Below are 15,178 nucleotides of genomic sequence, written 5' to 3' on the forward strand. Positions count from 1 at the left end.
TTTTTATTTTAAAAAAATAAAAATTTAATTTAAATGGATTTGAATAATAGATTTTGATATAATAGTTATTTTATTAATAAATAAAGTTTTAAAAATTACATTATTTTATTAAAAATAAAAAGTAAATCATATATTTAACAATTTTAACCTAGTATATTATAAATTATATTAAAATTTATTTTCTTTAACTATATTAATTATGTTTTTACAGTTTATAGATGTAAATTGACTGGAATCCTGAACGCTGACAAGCGGAATAAAAGAATACAAGGTTCCTTTGGGGATTGGGGCGTACAGGAAACGCACATAAAAGTGAGCGTGGGGAATGAATAAATATTGCATGTCTGAAAATAAAATGTGAGCCACGTGAGTATAGAAGAGAGACAGCTCATTAGAAAATTGGAAGCAAGCCACTCACATGACACGCTTGTCATTTCACATGACACGTCAGAGCTTTCGTTCCCCCATACTCTCCGCTGTGTGAAAGCTACCATTACCTCGCTTTCCTCCATCACACTCCACCCCGCGGAAACATTTTCACGCAAGTCGTTGCAAAGTCGCGTACTCACAGTCTTGATACTGTTTTCTCTACTTTTCTACATTCTATTCCGTATAATTTTTATTTTTATTTCTGTGATTATTGTAAAATTATTATATATTTTTATAATTAATATATAAATTTATTATTATAACTACTTAATTTTATTTTTTAATATCTCTTTATATTTAATAAAATTTAATATTTTTAAAATTAATATAATTAAAAAGTAAAAAAATTATATTTTTTAATATATATAAAAATAATAAAAATTATAAAATAAATAAAATATTATTTTTTCATCTCCCTTTTCTTTTAACTTTTAATATATATCTACATCAATAAATTTTATCAGAAAGGTATTGTAATATTTAAAACTTTAAAATTCCATTATTATATATATATATATATATAAAGTACAAACTTTACATTTAAGAGTTATTATATTTAAAATTTTAAATTTTAGATCAGAAAATCCAAACTTTCAATAACTATTATTCATTTAATTGAATATAAAAATCTAAAATTTTGTATTTAATTATGGCTACAGTCAATATTTTCAATTTTATATTTAACTTCTTAAATTTATTACAATTATAATTCTTAAAATAATTTTAATTAATTTTAAATTAGTATATATACTATATCATATATTTTTTATTTACTCTTTTTAAATATTAGTTAAATTTTTATATACAATTTTTAATTATAAAAATTCATATATAATAAAAAATATAATTCTTATTGTCATAATCCCTAATTCATAGTCATAATCCCTAATTCATACTCTAAAATTCTCATTTTGAATGAATATAAGTTTTAAATTAAGGTTTTACAATTTAAATCAAAGTTTAGAATAATAGAAGCTATATATAAAATTAAAGCTAAAGAATTGCATATGTAAATATTATTAATATTTAAAAAATATATATAAAAAAAATCATTTACATGACATGTGCAATATTAACAGTTAATATTGATAAAAAATATTTTAATATTTGATTATAATTAATATGTGGTATCATTTAACTATAATTGGTGATTAAATGTGAGGTTTTAGATTTTTATATTTAATTAAATAAGTAATTTTAAAAATTAATTAAAACGATAATGAATTTAGAATTTGAAATGTTGTTATTCAAAATTGGAAGTCTTTGACTATAATCACGATTAGAGAAATAAAATTATTCTTTTTATTTTATAATTATAATTTTATTTTTTTCACACATATTAAAAAATATTTTTTAATAATATTCATTTTAAAAATATTAAAAAATATTTTGAAAAATTTATTGTAAATAAGATAAAATTAAATAGGATTTATAATAATATATAATTTATATTAAAATTATTATTTATTTTTTATATTATAGTAACTTATATTTAATTTTATCTTATTTTTAAAGAATTTTTTATTAATTATTATTATATTTTTTAATATTTAATAAAATTTAATATAATTAATATGAATATAATTAAAAAATTAATAAAAAAATTATATTTTTTAACAAGCATAAAAAAAATAAAATAAAAAAAAATTATAAAATAGAAAAAACATATAATTTTAATCGAGATAAAGTGATTTTAACTAATAACAGTCAAATTTATTTTAATTTCAAATTGAGTTAATTAAATTTCAATTTTAAAATAAACAATAATTGTTTGAAGTTTCTCACTTTTTATTAAATACAAAATTATGTATCTAAAACAATTATAGAATAAAAATAACACTTTTTATTGACATAATAATTTCACTAAAATGATAAAATTACTATTTAATTATAATAATAATATTAAATTATTCATCGTCATTGAAATATATTAAATTAATACAATATATCATTTTGATTATAAAAAATTGTTTACCTATTTTTATTAATTATTTTTAAAATTATCAAAATATCATTAAATATATAATATTATTTAATTATTTTATTAAAAATTCTATGTAAATATGAATATTTCATAATAAAACTTGAATTTGAGGTATCATCCGCAAAAATCCAAAAAGTCACCCCAGCTGCCATAACAAATTATGAAGCTGAACTTTTGGGCTCTTAAAATCTAACACTTCCTTAATAAGCCGTCTCAGAGGACAAATCCCTATTAGATCCATTAATTACAATTTTATAGCTGGGAACAGCGCAGGAGACACGGATAGAATTTTCGATCAGCCACGCACGACCATCCCACCGATCCAATCTCGAATCCCTGTACAGACAGAAGAGATCCACTACTGCACATACCATGCTTTACTACATAGTCACTCACACGCGTCACTCTATCAGAGCGAGTACCCATTTCACTACTACACAGCGAAGTACCATTTGTGTCATCCCGCTTCCCAAGTGAATGTAGGCCTCTCGAGTCACTCATATATCTCAAGCTCTCTGTTTCTATACATAGTCCTCCTCCCTCCTCTTTTCCCAATCATATAATCTTTCTTCAGTTACCCTTGTTTCGGCATCCTCGGCGCACGTCAGCTTGCACAACCGCTACTGCTATTAAATAGACAGGCGCGTACAAACATTTCCGTTTTTGTTTGGCGCTACTTGGTGATTGTTTGAGACGATGGCCACAGGTAATAGGGTGGATCTGGATGGGAGGCCGATAAAGCCGATCACAATATGCATGATCGGGGCCGGAGGTTTCATAGGCTCTCACCTATGCGAGAAGTTGTTGTTAGAGACGCCACACAAGATCCTCGCTCTTGATGTCTACAATGACAAGATTAAGCACCTCCTCGAGCCGGCCTCACTTCCCTGGGCTGACCGGATCCAGTTCCATCGCCTCAATATCAAGCATGATTCGCGCCTTGAAGGCCTCATCAAGATGGCGGATCTGGTAGTTTCACTTTGGAGCTTTTAGTTAACTGTTGCGTTTATGTATTTTGTTTGTTGTTTCTCGTTTTTGCTTGTTTTGGTGCTTATGCAGTGGATTTGTGCGGTGTAGACGATAAATCTGGCGGCTATTTGTACTCCGGCCGATTATAATACGCGTCCGTTGGACACGATTTACAGCAATTTTATTGATGCTCTCCCAGTGGTACTTATCTCTGCAATTCTCTTTTCGATTTAATGCATGCGTTTTTCTTTACTCGGTTCTGTTTTGTCATTTTCGGTCATTTTGTTATTGTAGTTTTCTAGATCAAGTAGAAATCGACAATATTTGGTGGTTGGGAATTTTATTGAAGTTGATGTGTATGTACATTTAGGTGAAGTACTGTTCGGAGAATAACAAGCGTTTAATTCACTTCTCGACATGCGAGGTGTATGGTAAAACGATTGGGAGCTTTCTTCCTAAAGATAGCCCTCTTCGTCAGGTGAGCTTTCGCTTTACCTTCTCTCTTTTAGTCAGTTTGCTGTTCCTGTGGCGTCATTGTAGAATGTCTTCATGTGTATATAATTCAAGGGTTGTGTTTGGTTGATTTTTTTTTTATCCAAAATTCTGTCAATTGAAAGCTATTAAAGTTGTGGATAATTCTTTGGCAAAAAAAAAAGTTGTGGATAATTCTGGATAAGAACTCCCAATCTTTTAACATTGTGCATTTGCTGCCATTGTACATTCAGTCTTACAAATAAAATAAAGTACAGTCAAATGATGCCAACTTTGCATGTCTCAAAGCCTCGAGTAAAATGCATATTTACTTTGATGGTGACAATCTATGACCACTTGCCTGACAAATTTTGTGTTTTCTAATGATTATGCAGTTTTGCAATGCTGAAAATTATGTTGAGTATTTGCAGCAAAGAATAATAAATCCAGTTAATAACTGATCACAAACGTTTCTCTTTGTTGAGTGGAATTGAGCCAGTGGGTGTCTGTTAACTGTAGAAGAGCTTAGACGCGGCTCCTGGCTTAGAGCTGGGAGTTTCTCTCTGATGCCGTGGCTAGAAATCTGTGGGGGGAGAGAGAGAGAGTATGCATGAGAATGTCAAATGATATGCTGTAGTATTTGTAATAGGTTGTGTTGTCCTCCCTGCTTAGAGGGCTATTTCTAGTGCAAAAACTGCAATTCTTGGAGGACTTCTGCTTTGATTTGGAGGTTGATATATGCTTTAACTAATTTATCATAATTTGGGTATTTGGGATCCTCGTTGGAGTAGGAAGTAATATCCTACTCATAGTTTCATGTAGAATTTTTTTGATGCTATGAAGCATACTTGTCCAATAATGCCTGTCAGATTTTGCTTATATTTTCTCAGCAAGTAGTCTGGAAATCAATAAATATTGTATATAGGCAATTCAAAATGACAAATTAACTACTTTGAACGTGTTCATGAATGATGGTATCATAGGTTTCCTTGTTATTGCAACAGTTCCAAATGAAAAACTTATTAAGGGCTTGCATGCTTGTGTGTGTTATCATTTTTTACTTTTCTTTTCTTTTCCCCTCAAAATTTTTGACTTGTCATTGGCTGAGCTTGATTGGTTTGAATGTGCTATGTCATGGTAGGATCCTGCCTACTACATTCTTAAAGAAGATACGTCCCCTTGCATTTTCGGACCCATTGAGAAGCAGAGATGGTCCTATGCATGTGCAAAGCAATTGATTGAGAGGCTGATATATGGTAATTCTTGTCCTTTGATGTAGCTTTCTTTTAGGATATTTGCTACATCTTTTGGTAACTTATTAATGATTACAGCTGAGGGTGCCGAAAATGGCCTTGAGTTCACCATTGTGAGACCTTTCAACTGGATTGGTCCTAGAATGGACTTCATTCCTGGCATTGATGGCCCAAGTGAGGGTGTTCCAAGAGTTCTGGCATGCTTTAGCAATGTTAGTCTAATTTTTGCTGTTTGAATTTAAGCATTTATCATTAATCTTTGTTATCTGTTTCTTTGGATGCTTTTTTCTGATTTTCATTTTGTCTGCCAGGCTCTTTTACGCAGTGAGCCGCTCAAGCTTGTTGATGGTGGTCAGTCTCAGAGATCTTTCGTTTATATCAAGGATGCAATTGAAGCTGTTCTGTTGATGATTGTATGTGTTATTTGTCTCCTCTTTCTGTGTCCATTTTCCATGCAATTCTCATTACAGTAGTTAAATGCCTCTATTTTTATATGCAGGAAAATCCTCACAGGGCTAATGGTCACATTTTTAACGTGGGAAATCCATACAATGAAGTTACTGTTAAGCAGCTTGCTGAAATGATGACAAAAGTGAGGGATTATTTGAGAACAAAATATTTCTTCTCTCTTATTAACTGGTGGATTCAAGGGTGTTCTTAGACTTGGAATTGATGTGATGCCTATGAACAGGTTTATTCAGAGGTAAGTGGAGAACCTGCTCTGGAGGCGCCAACAGTTGATGTCTCCTCCAAGGAATTTTATGGTGAGGGATATGACGATAGTGACAAGAGAGTTCCAGACATGACCATAATCAATAGACAGCTTGGTATGGGATATTTTCGGAGCTGCATTAATTGTTATTCTTTTTTCACTCTTATTTCAAATGATCACTATTGTTTGAACACTTGCTGGTTGCATGTGTAACAGGATGGAACCCCAAGACATCACTGTGGGACTTGCTTGAATCAACCCTCACTTATCAACACAAGACATATGCCGAGGCAGTTAAGAAGACCATTGCAAAACCTACATCCAGCTGAGGAAACACTTGAGAATGGAACTTCTTGGTTAGGCTGTTTGTTAGCACGAGTTCCAATTCTTTTAAGGGAATTTTAAATATCTGTTAGTGGTTTGTTTCATATGAGCTACATTTTTTCCCCCTTTTTTTTGGTCTTTCCAGTGTCAATAGTGAGTGGCTCGCAGTTGCTTAGGTATCCTGCATTTTAAATATTACTCTTTGGAAGGATTAATAGTATCTTAAAAGTGTATTTTGTTGCTGTAAGTCTTATTGTGAGCTTGGGCTACAACATAATGGGAGCATTATACAAAGTTCATTCTGTTTCTTCAGAGGTGTGATTGGCATTCCTCTGTTTTGTTTCTCCGGGGATGTGTTGTATTAATTTGTTGACCCTGGGATGCCCTTATTAAATTATTATTTCCTTTTTTCTAATTGCAAGAACGGATGCACCGGTGAGTTGATGATAGTTGTTGAATAATGTGTACGCTCCGCTCTGACAAAAAAAAAAGTGTACGCGCCACCACCCACCTGAAAATTTGTAAAAACCATGTTTTTGGATATTAAAAAATTTTAATATTTTCATTTTTAAATAATTTAAGTCTTTGTTTTTGTAGAACTCAGCTGAGGAATTAAAAGTTAAAAGTTAGCTAAGGAAATAGAGATCTATGAAAGTGTAAATTCTTATTTGTTGGCATATTTACCAAATGTCTAAGAAGTCATTTAGCTTCACTTATTCTCTCACACAATAGATTCACTTATTCTCTCGCACAATAGATGAATTACTCATCTCGAGTACAAATTTATTTCTTTTTTCTATCTCCAGTATAAATTTATTCCTTTTTTCACTTTACTCTTAACTCTTTGCTTTTTTTTTCCTCTCTATTTTCATTGTAGTTTCCATAATTTATTTTGTTTTTATCCTCATCAATTTTATTAGTGTTTTTTTTTATTATTTAAAATTATGAAATTTAGACTTGATTTTTTTATTTTAAATATTTATGAAAAAAAAATTAAAAAGTAAATAAAAAATAAAAAATAAAAAATTCATTATTTTATCATTAAACCTTTTAATCAATTTGAAATTGCTATTAAATACAGAATTTGTTTTTCTATTTGTACACTGCAAGTAACAATATGTCATCAAATTGCAACTATTGTGCTCTTTTCAAACAAGATGCTATTCCATTTTGTTCTCTTTTTAATTATTTTACCTTTTCTTAATTTATAAATATAATTATTAATTATTATATCATAAAAAAATATATGTCAATTATTATGTAATTTGAGTGCTGGACATTATAAAATGTGTTGTATTAAATTAATGATTAATATTGTATTAGAATAGGAATATATTTCCGCCATTTATATTATTAAATCCATTAAAACAGTTTTACTCTACAGAAATTTTAAATACCAACTACACAAATAAAAATATACCTCCTAGAAAATAGCTTCTTAGTAAACATACTCTTAGAAAATGAATTACTCAGAAAATAGATCTTTTTGAACTAAGGCCTAAATTTATGTGAAAGAGGAGGTATACTTGTAAATACACCATATGTTAGGTGGCAATCAGTTTGTGGGAATCAAATTTTACGATTATGAGAATCCAACCGAATCTAAAAACAAGAAAAATTGAATAAAGTTGAAATGTTTTATTTAATTTAGTTTGATTTCGAGCTTTGTGCACTTTATAGTTTCCTGTATTTGCAGATCAACATTCAACAATAACAATAAAAAAGGCAGAGTCGAGATTAGGTCACTCATTCCATCAAAAAATCAAAATATCAAACCAACAATTAACAAAATAAACCATAAAAAATTATAGCTTCAAACAAAATCAATTAGGTAGATTCAAGAGGAAAAAAAAAAGAAGTCTAGAATGCAATAGTATGAATGAGCTTATGAAAAACCAAACTAAACGAGATGATCGTAATTTTTTAATCAATAATTGATGAACAATCAATTATAAAAATAAAATAAAATAATTTAATTTAATCCGATTTTTAATTAAAAGAATAAATTATATTTTAATTTTTAAATTTTAGTATAATTAACGGATTAATTTCTGTATTTTTAAAATCGAACATTTAAATCCCTATATAATTCATTCGTTCAAATTGGAGGTATTTTCATTTATAATTTCGTTAGTCAACTGCTAAAAAATATAATAAATATTTCAAATACTTAAAATACCCCATAAACACTTAAATCCCCTCTAATACATGTGAACAAAATTTTATATTATATAAACTACACTTTGATCCTTAAATTTTAGTATAATTGACAGATCAGTATTTATATTTTTAAAACTAAATCTTTAAATCTCTATATATTTAATCCATCTAAAATTACGATTACTCTATCTATTATAAATAGTAGTTCAAAGTCAGTGGATGATTAAATTTATTCTGATGGTATAATTTCTTTCTAAAATACTTTTTATAAAATTTATAAAGGTTATTTAGTACCACTTAAAACTAACTAAAATTATAAATATTTTTTTAAAATTTTAAAATTATAAGTATTGAAATATTTTAATAAATGAAAATTGAACAACATGTAGTATTAAAAATTAGTTAAATAAGATATTATAGATAAAAATTAATAGAAGATTAATTGTTATTTCAAATAAAAAATAAAGAATCAAAATATTTAAATTATAATAGATGAAAACAGATTAATTATAGAGGGATTTAGGTGTACGATTTTAAAAATATAAGAATCGATTTATAATTATATTAAAATTTAATGACTTAAATATAATTTATTCATTTAAAAAGAGTATTAAAAATATTTTTACTCTTTTAATAGAAAAAATAAATGAAAAAATATCTAATTTGAATAGACGGATTATGAAGAGATTTAAATGTTGGATTTAAAAAATATAAGATAAATCTATTAATTATATAAAAATTTATAAATTAAAATATAATTTATCGTAATTAAAGTCGATGAATATTTACCCACATGTATTGGAGGGAAAAAGATTGGCATTTTATTTTTAATATATTTTCAGAACAATTTGAATTGAAATTGCAATGAGATGCGTGAGTTGTGAAAACTTCTGTTGGGCCAATATTCATGGCTTTGGTTTTCTGTTTATGTGTTTTAGTTCTAGTACTACCAACAGCAGTTTGGGCTATTATGTATTCGAGTTCGGCCCAGAAACTACCACACAAAATAGCCTGGAAGTACACAAATTACAAATGGTGATCAGCTTAATATTCCCTATGCCTCTGAATTGTGATGATTGCATTAAACCTACATTTTTCTTTTATTTGGTTTGATTACTTAGTCTATACTATCATTTAAATAAAAATAAAAAAGAAATTAATTGAAAAATTAAAATAATTTATCAGACTTGAGTTTCATTTTTAGATTCTATTTATTATTTTTTTTATCTGAAGGTAGTGATGATTTCATTAAACATTGAACAAAATCCCAAAACCAAATCTTTCCTTAAGAAGGAAAACATTAAGTTGTAACTATTAAATTTAAGTGAAATTAAATTAAATCGACAATAAAATTATAATTAGAAACAAAACTAAAATTAAATATTCGGTCTGATTTGAGTCACCACTCCCAGAATTGAAACTGCCGGTTCTGGAAGCAAGAGTGGACCGTGGCCGGCCCGAATCTCAGGGATCAGCAGCTCACTAGTCTCTGCGTTTCATTTGGCTCCAGATTCTAAACCTAGCCTCCGCCATTATCGAAAAGCTTTTCCTTTTTTTGAATCTTCCTTTCTCTCTAGAAAAGAAACCATCAATAAGAATGTCAGCTTCTTCACCAAGCTTCAACGTCTCGCCTCCTTTCAACTTCTCTAACGATGCCCACGCACCAGTCAAGCAAACTACTCTCGCCGTTAAATCTCCGATTCCAATCAACTCATTATTCTCATCTTCTCGTCTTCCTCCGCCAATCAACGTCCGCACTCACTCCGTTTCACTTCTTCAGTGCGTTAACTCCCAGTCCGCTGCCAGTCCTATTACCAATTCATCGGGACGGGTAGAGGATTGCAATTTCGTTCAGGATGAACAAGTTTTGGACTCGGGGATCGATGGAGGTGGTGGTAGTAATGGTTATTCTGGAGGTAGTGGAGGTGGTGGTGGTGGTGGGGGAGATGAGGGTGATAGCGAAGAAGAGGAGTTTGGACGGATAATGAGATTCGAGGAAGTGATGAAGGAAGCAGAATCGCGTGGAGTTAAACTTCCGTCGGATATGCTAGAGGCTGCCAAAACTACGGGAATACGTGAAATGTTTGTCCTTCGCTACCTGGAGTTGCAGGTTTATATATGTGAAATCCTTTTGATTGGATTTATATTTTAATATCTAAACAATAGATTTTGAGATTTTTTTCTTATTGTTCATTCCCTGTTTGTTTTTTCACTGCATTCGGAATTGTAGGGGTCGGTTTGGCCGCTCAGCTTTTTGATGAAGTACTGTACCATGTTGCGCAACCGAATGCTGGCTGATCCTTCCTTTCTTTTCAAAGTTGGAACAGAGGTTTGTTGAGGGTAATTTTTCATGTTTATTGTACATTTTTGGACGAGAATTTGGTTGCTTTCTCATCCGATATTCATTACTTCCCATAATCTATTTGAATTGTTGTGCCATTACTTCCTTTTTTATGTGTATCAGTGCTTTTGAACTTTAACTGAACGTTGTCATATTCTTGTTCATAACAAGTTTTGATGGTATGAAGAATACCAAGTTAGAAATATGCAAATCATTGTTTCCTTTTTTTTTTTTTTTTTTTTTGAAACTCTTCTTGTTATTGCATGGTGCAGATTGTCATAGATTCTTGCTGTGCGACATTTGCGGAAGTTCAAAAAAGGGGAAAGAATTTCTGGTCTGAGTTTGAGTTGTATGCTGCTGACCTTCTGGTTGGTATTGTGGTTGACATTGCTTTGGTTGGTATGTTAGCACCTTATGCGCGAATTGGAAAGCCATCTGTTTCAAGCGGTGTATTTGGAAAACTACAACAGGCTTGTGCGGCTCTTCCCAGCAGGTTATCATCTTGTGCCAGAAATTTTAAGTTCTGGGATTTATCACACTTACGTTATTGAGGTTATGCTACTGATGCCTGATGGTAGATTCTTTCCAAGTCCAATTATTCTTATTGTTATTATTATTATTGTTTTTTTTGTGGGATGCAGCAATTTTTATTCTAGTTAATTTATCTTACGTGATTCAGTCCCATAGCTAGTGGTTAGGATTCTGTGGAACAAACAGGATATATATGCAGATAATAATATTTAATGTGCATGCTTGCCCCAAACAGATTTTGCTAGCAAGTTATAGGGCATACTCATATGGAAATGGAATGATTGGAAACAGGCAGACAGCTATGTTCAGTTTCTAGGCATGAATAATAACAAAATCTTTTCTAAAAATATTATATTGAAATGAGACTGGCTCCTCATCTGTTAAAACTTATCCATGAATGACATAACAACATTGTTCAATGGATTTTGATATCGGGTCTTTCCCATAGAGTTTGCAATTTACTTCTACTAACAAAGAATTTTTTCTTGCTTCTCAATTAATTAAATGTAAACTTCTCTCTATATAATTCAAATAAAACTGTTTGCAATTGGTGTTCATCAATTTGTAGCATAGTTAGGTGAGGTTCTCTTCTAGTAGAATCCATGGATGTAGAGCATTTTATTAAGCACTCACAGGTTCACTTTTTTTTTCTTTTTGACTTGAGTGTTGGTGTTGAGTTCCTCCTCTAGTTAGGTGCCTATTGATAATACGGGTCATGTGCAAACCCTTGAATGTTGAGTTGTTGACACTGAAACACCTTATTGTAAAGAACCCAAGGGTGCATGTGGAATGTTCATCATTAGTTTTTTCTATTTGTTGTCCCCTCCTGCACACTTTTTGAGAATTTAACCTTTCATTTCTTGCTTCATTGACAATATGAGATTTCAATGCAGTGTATTTGAAGCTGAAAGGCCAGGATGTAAATTCTCTGTGAACCAGCGCCTTGCAACATACTTCTATAAGGTATTGCTTGTTTATTAATAATCATAGAGTTGTCTTTTGCCCAGAATTCCAGTTATTGTATTTCTATAAGGTATTACTTCACTATTTCAATCAGTAGTGTTCCCTCCCTCCTTCTTGAAACTAGATTTGAGCAGAAGTTTCATGCTTAATCCTTTGACCTTTTGTGCACAAGGGATTAGGATGGTAGGTTTTTGTTATTTCACTTGTCATTCTAATGTATTGTGAAATCTGGATTCAGGGTGTATTATATGGTTCAGTTGGGTTTGGGTGCGGACTCATTGGCCAAGGCATTGCTAATCTGATAATGACTGCCAAGCGGTACACTTCTATCTAGATGATTGCTATTTGGTTTCTGTTTTTATTGGCATACTTGATTGTGATTTTAAAATGTGATTCACATGATATTGTGTTCCAACTTCAAATCAAATCTGTATGTTTGCAGTATATGCATTTTATTGGTTCTTTCTTTTGTTCTGTTTAACTGATCACGTTTGTCTGGCATATGGGCCAGAAGCTTGAACATCATTATTTGACAGCTTCATTCACATTCAATAAAGTTAGATTGTAAGTTGTCTAGTTTTTGTCATAATGAATGTGCCAGTTCTCAACAAGATTAATAATGCACTTCCTTTCCTGTCATAGACAGTAGGAAAGTTACTGATTAACATTTGTCCTTCCAGCTGGCTAAGCATGTGCAAGAGGAAATTAATATCTATAGATATATCTTCTGCATTTTTCATGTTTACCTTTTTTTCCCTCCTTTTTCTCATGTTATATTTATCCTCCTTCTAACTCCCATTATTTGCCAAATGTGATTAAGAGTGTTATTTTCTGTCTTTTCTTATCCAACAAGGATTTCTACTTCTTCAATTATATAGTTTTTAGCGTAGGCTGCTTGTTTTATTCTATTTTGGTGAAGGCCGATAATCACATTTCCTCCTTATATTCAGGAGCATAAAGAAATCAGAAGAGGATATTCCGGTACCCCCACTTGTGCAAAGTGCTGTTCTTTGGGGTATGCCTTTATTCAAAATTACTGTTCCAACTTTTGGTTGCTAATTCTGTTTCAGTTATGTGTACAGTTTTTCAGAATTTTTTTTCCTATTTATCTGAGCATTTATTTAATTGGTATTCGGAGATATTAAGACTATTTTTTTTCTGTCCAAAAAAACTGCTCTTTGAAACAGCAGTATGCAATGGTCAATGCAGTATATTTTAATTGGAAATTTTCTTTAAATGTTTAGTCAGGTGAAACATGATAGTTGTGGCCTTCCATCAGCATGTTCATATGATGAGTTTTTAATCTTTCAGTCCCGTTCTTCCTGATGTTTTGCATTTGTTGATCAGGTGTTTTTCTTGCTGTGTCGTCCAATACTCGGTACCAAATCATTAATGGACTGGAACGCCTGGTTGAATCGTCACCTTTGGCAAAGAAAGTCCCTCCTGTTGCGATGGCTTTCACTGTTGGTGTAAGATTCGCCAACAACATTTATGGTGGGATGCAGTTCGTTGATTGGGCAAAATGGAGTGGCGTGCAATAATAGCAGCAAGTAATTTGTATACGACATGCCTCTTTTTGTATCATCGAATGCACTTTTCTCCGCACTATGAAAAGGACACCAATGCATATGTTTGAGAGACAGAGAGGGAGATATTTATACATGTTAGTTAAATTTAGCATCAGGTTTCTGTCGAGAAGAAGCTTTGTGTTTTTATCTGGCTTCGATCATTTACCCATTTCCATTCAATTGTTTGGATGGGAACTTGTATTCAACGTAACAATTTTAAGCAGGTTATATTATTGTGCTATTGCAGGCTTGTGCTGTAGTACTGAAGATAGTTTCTTTCATTGGGTGGCATAATCTTTTCAGCTTATTCATATTGTTGGCTGATTAGACATTCTGGTAAACCACGTCAGAACAGTGTGATAGGTTACTGTTACCAAATTTTCAGCTCGTATGAAATCTCTAAAACTGCTTGTAAAATCTCCGAAACTCCAAATACGTGTTTTGTTCGTTGACATGCGAGGTTGGATTGGGAGAAAAAAGGATTGGGAAATGGAGTGGAGGAACATTTTGTGTTTGGCAAGTGGGTTTTTTATTTTTATTTTTACTTTTTACTGAAGCAGTTGAACCAAGTTGAGGATAATTAAGGTGTTTGATAAAATTGTCAATTAAACTGGAATTAGCCTAGACGGGCGGTGGCCGCCGGTAGAGATGTCAGCTTTACCTTCGTTATGAGTGGAGGCTGGACGACTGACAATTCCACATTGCCCCCCACCATTGAAGCACCAATTGTGCAACCGCAATGTCTGCCACTGTAGACGTTCATCCCTTAATGGGCTTTAAATGATTCAATGTCCAATTCCACTTAGGTTTTGTAAAGACTTAAAAATTATCAGAATGTGTTTTGGGAGGATGAAAGGTTTTTAAGATAAAATTTTTAGAGGTTTTAAATAATTTTTAAAAATCTTAATCCTTTGTTTGAGAAGCGAAATTTTGTAAGGTAATAGAAAGTATTTCAAAATTTAAAAACCTTAAAATTATGTTTGGGAAATAAGATAAGGTTTTTAGAAAATTTTAAAAATATTTAATTTCAACCCACTAGTTTGAAGGTTTTCTCTTTAAATCTTACTTTACTCTTCTTTTCAAACAATAGAAAATTAGTAAATTTTAAAAACTATGAAAAATTATATCTTATAAAATTTTATTTTACTGTATTCTCTCCTAAAACACCGAATTTTACAAACTTTACTTCATTCTATCTCATCCAAAACAAAGGGTTAAGATAGACTTAAAACTTCTATCCTATGGCCTATTCTATTTGCTTTGGTGCTTCCCCTTCTCTTTTCACGTAGCTCAATTCCTCAATCTCATAAACCTCTTTGGAATTAACCGATGGAAAACTAACTAGACTACGTCAGCTTGATTTTTTTTTTTATTAATAATATATATATTTTTTCCATTATGTTTATATTTCAAATTAAATAATTCCAAATTTTGTAATTAATGTATTAATAATATTCGTTTGTAATTATTCTT

General features: G+C 30.9%; 2 protein-coding genes across 2 annotated transcripts; both read left to right on the plus strand.

The window, feature by feature from the left end:
- Nucleotides 1-2,924: 2,924 nt before the first annotated feature.
- LOC110626553 (UDP-D-apiose/UDP-D-xylose synthase 2) lies at nucleotides 2,925-6,557 on the plus strand. Its single transcript, XM_021772527.2, has 9 exons — nucleotides 2,925-3,382; nucleotides 3,491-3,583; nucleotides 3,753-3,860; nucleotides 4,995-5,109; nucleotides 5,185-5,318; nucleotides 5,418-5,519; nucleotides 5,606-5,698; nucleotides 5,798-5,933; nucleotides 6,035-6,557. The coding sequence occupies exons 1-9, from the start codon at nucleotides 3,110-3,112 to the stop codon at nucleotides 6,145-6,147; spliced, it is 1,167 nt and encodes a 388-aa protein (XP_021628219.1). The 5' UTR covers nucleotides 2,925-3,109; the 3' UTR covers nucleotides 6,148-6,557.
- Nucleotides 6,558-9,684: 3,127 nt separating this feature from the next.
- LOC110627191 (protein RETICULATA-RELATED 1, chloroplastic) lies at nucleotides 9,685-13,986 on the plus strand. Its single transcript, XM_021773461.2, has 7 exons — nucleotides 9,685-10,412; nucleotides 10,533-10,631; nucleotides 10,916-11,136; nucleotides 12,068-12,137; nucleotides 12,376-12,455; nucleotides 13,088-13,152; nucleotides 13,485-13,986. The coding sequence occupies exons 1-7, from the start codon at nucleotides 9,900-9,902 to the stop codon at nucleotides 13,676-13,678; spliced, it is 1,242 nt and encodes a 413-aa protein (XP_021629153.1). The 5' UTR covers nucleotides 9,685-9,899; the 3' UTR covers nucleotides 13,679-13,986.
- The last annotated feature ends 1,192 nt before the right edge of the window (nucleotides 13,987-15,178 follow it).

This window comes from Manihot esculenta, chromosome 11 (genome assembly GCF_001659605.2).
Source record: "Manihot esculenta cultivar AM560-2 chromosome 11, M.esculenta_v8, whole genome shotgun sequence".
NCBI lineage: Eukaryota > Viridiplantae > Streptophyta > Magnoliopsida > Malpighiales > Euphorbiaceae > Manihot > Manihot esculenta.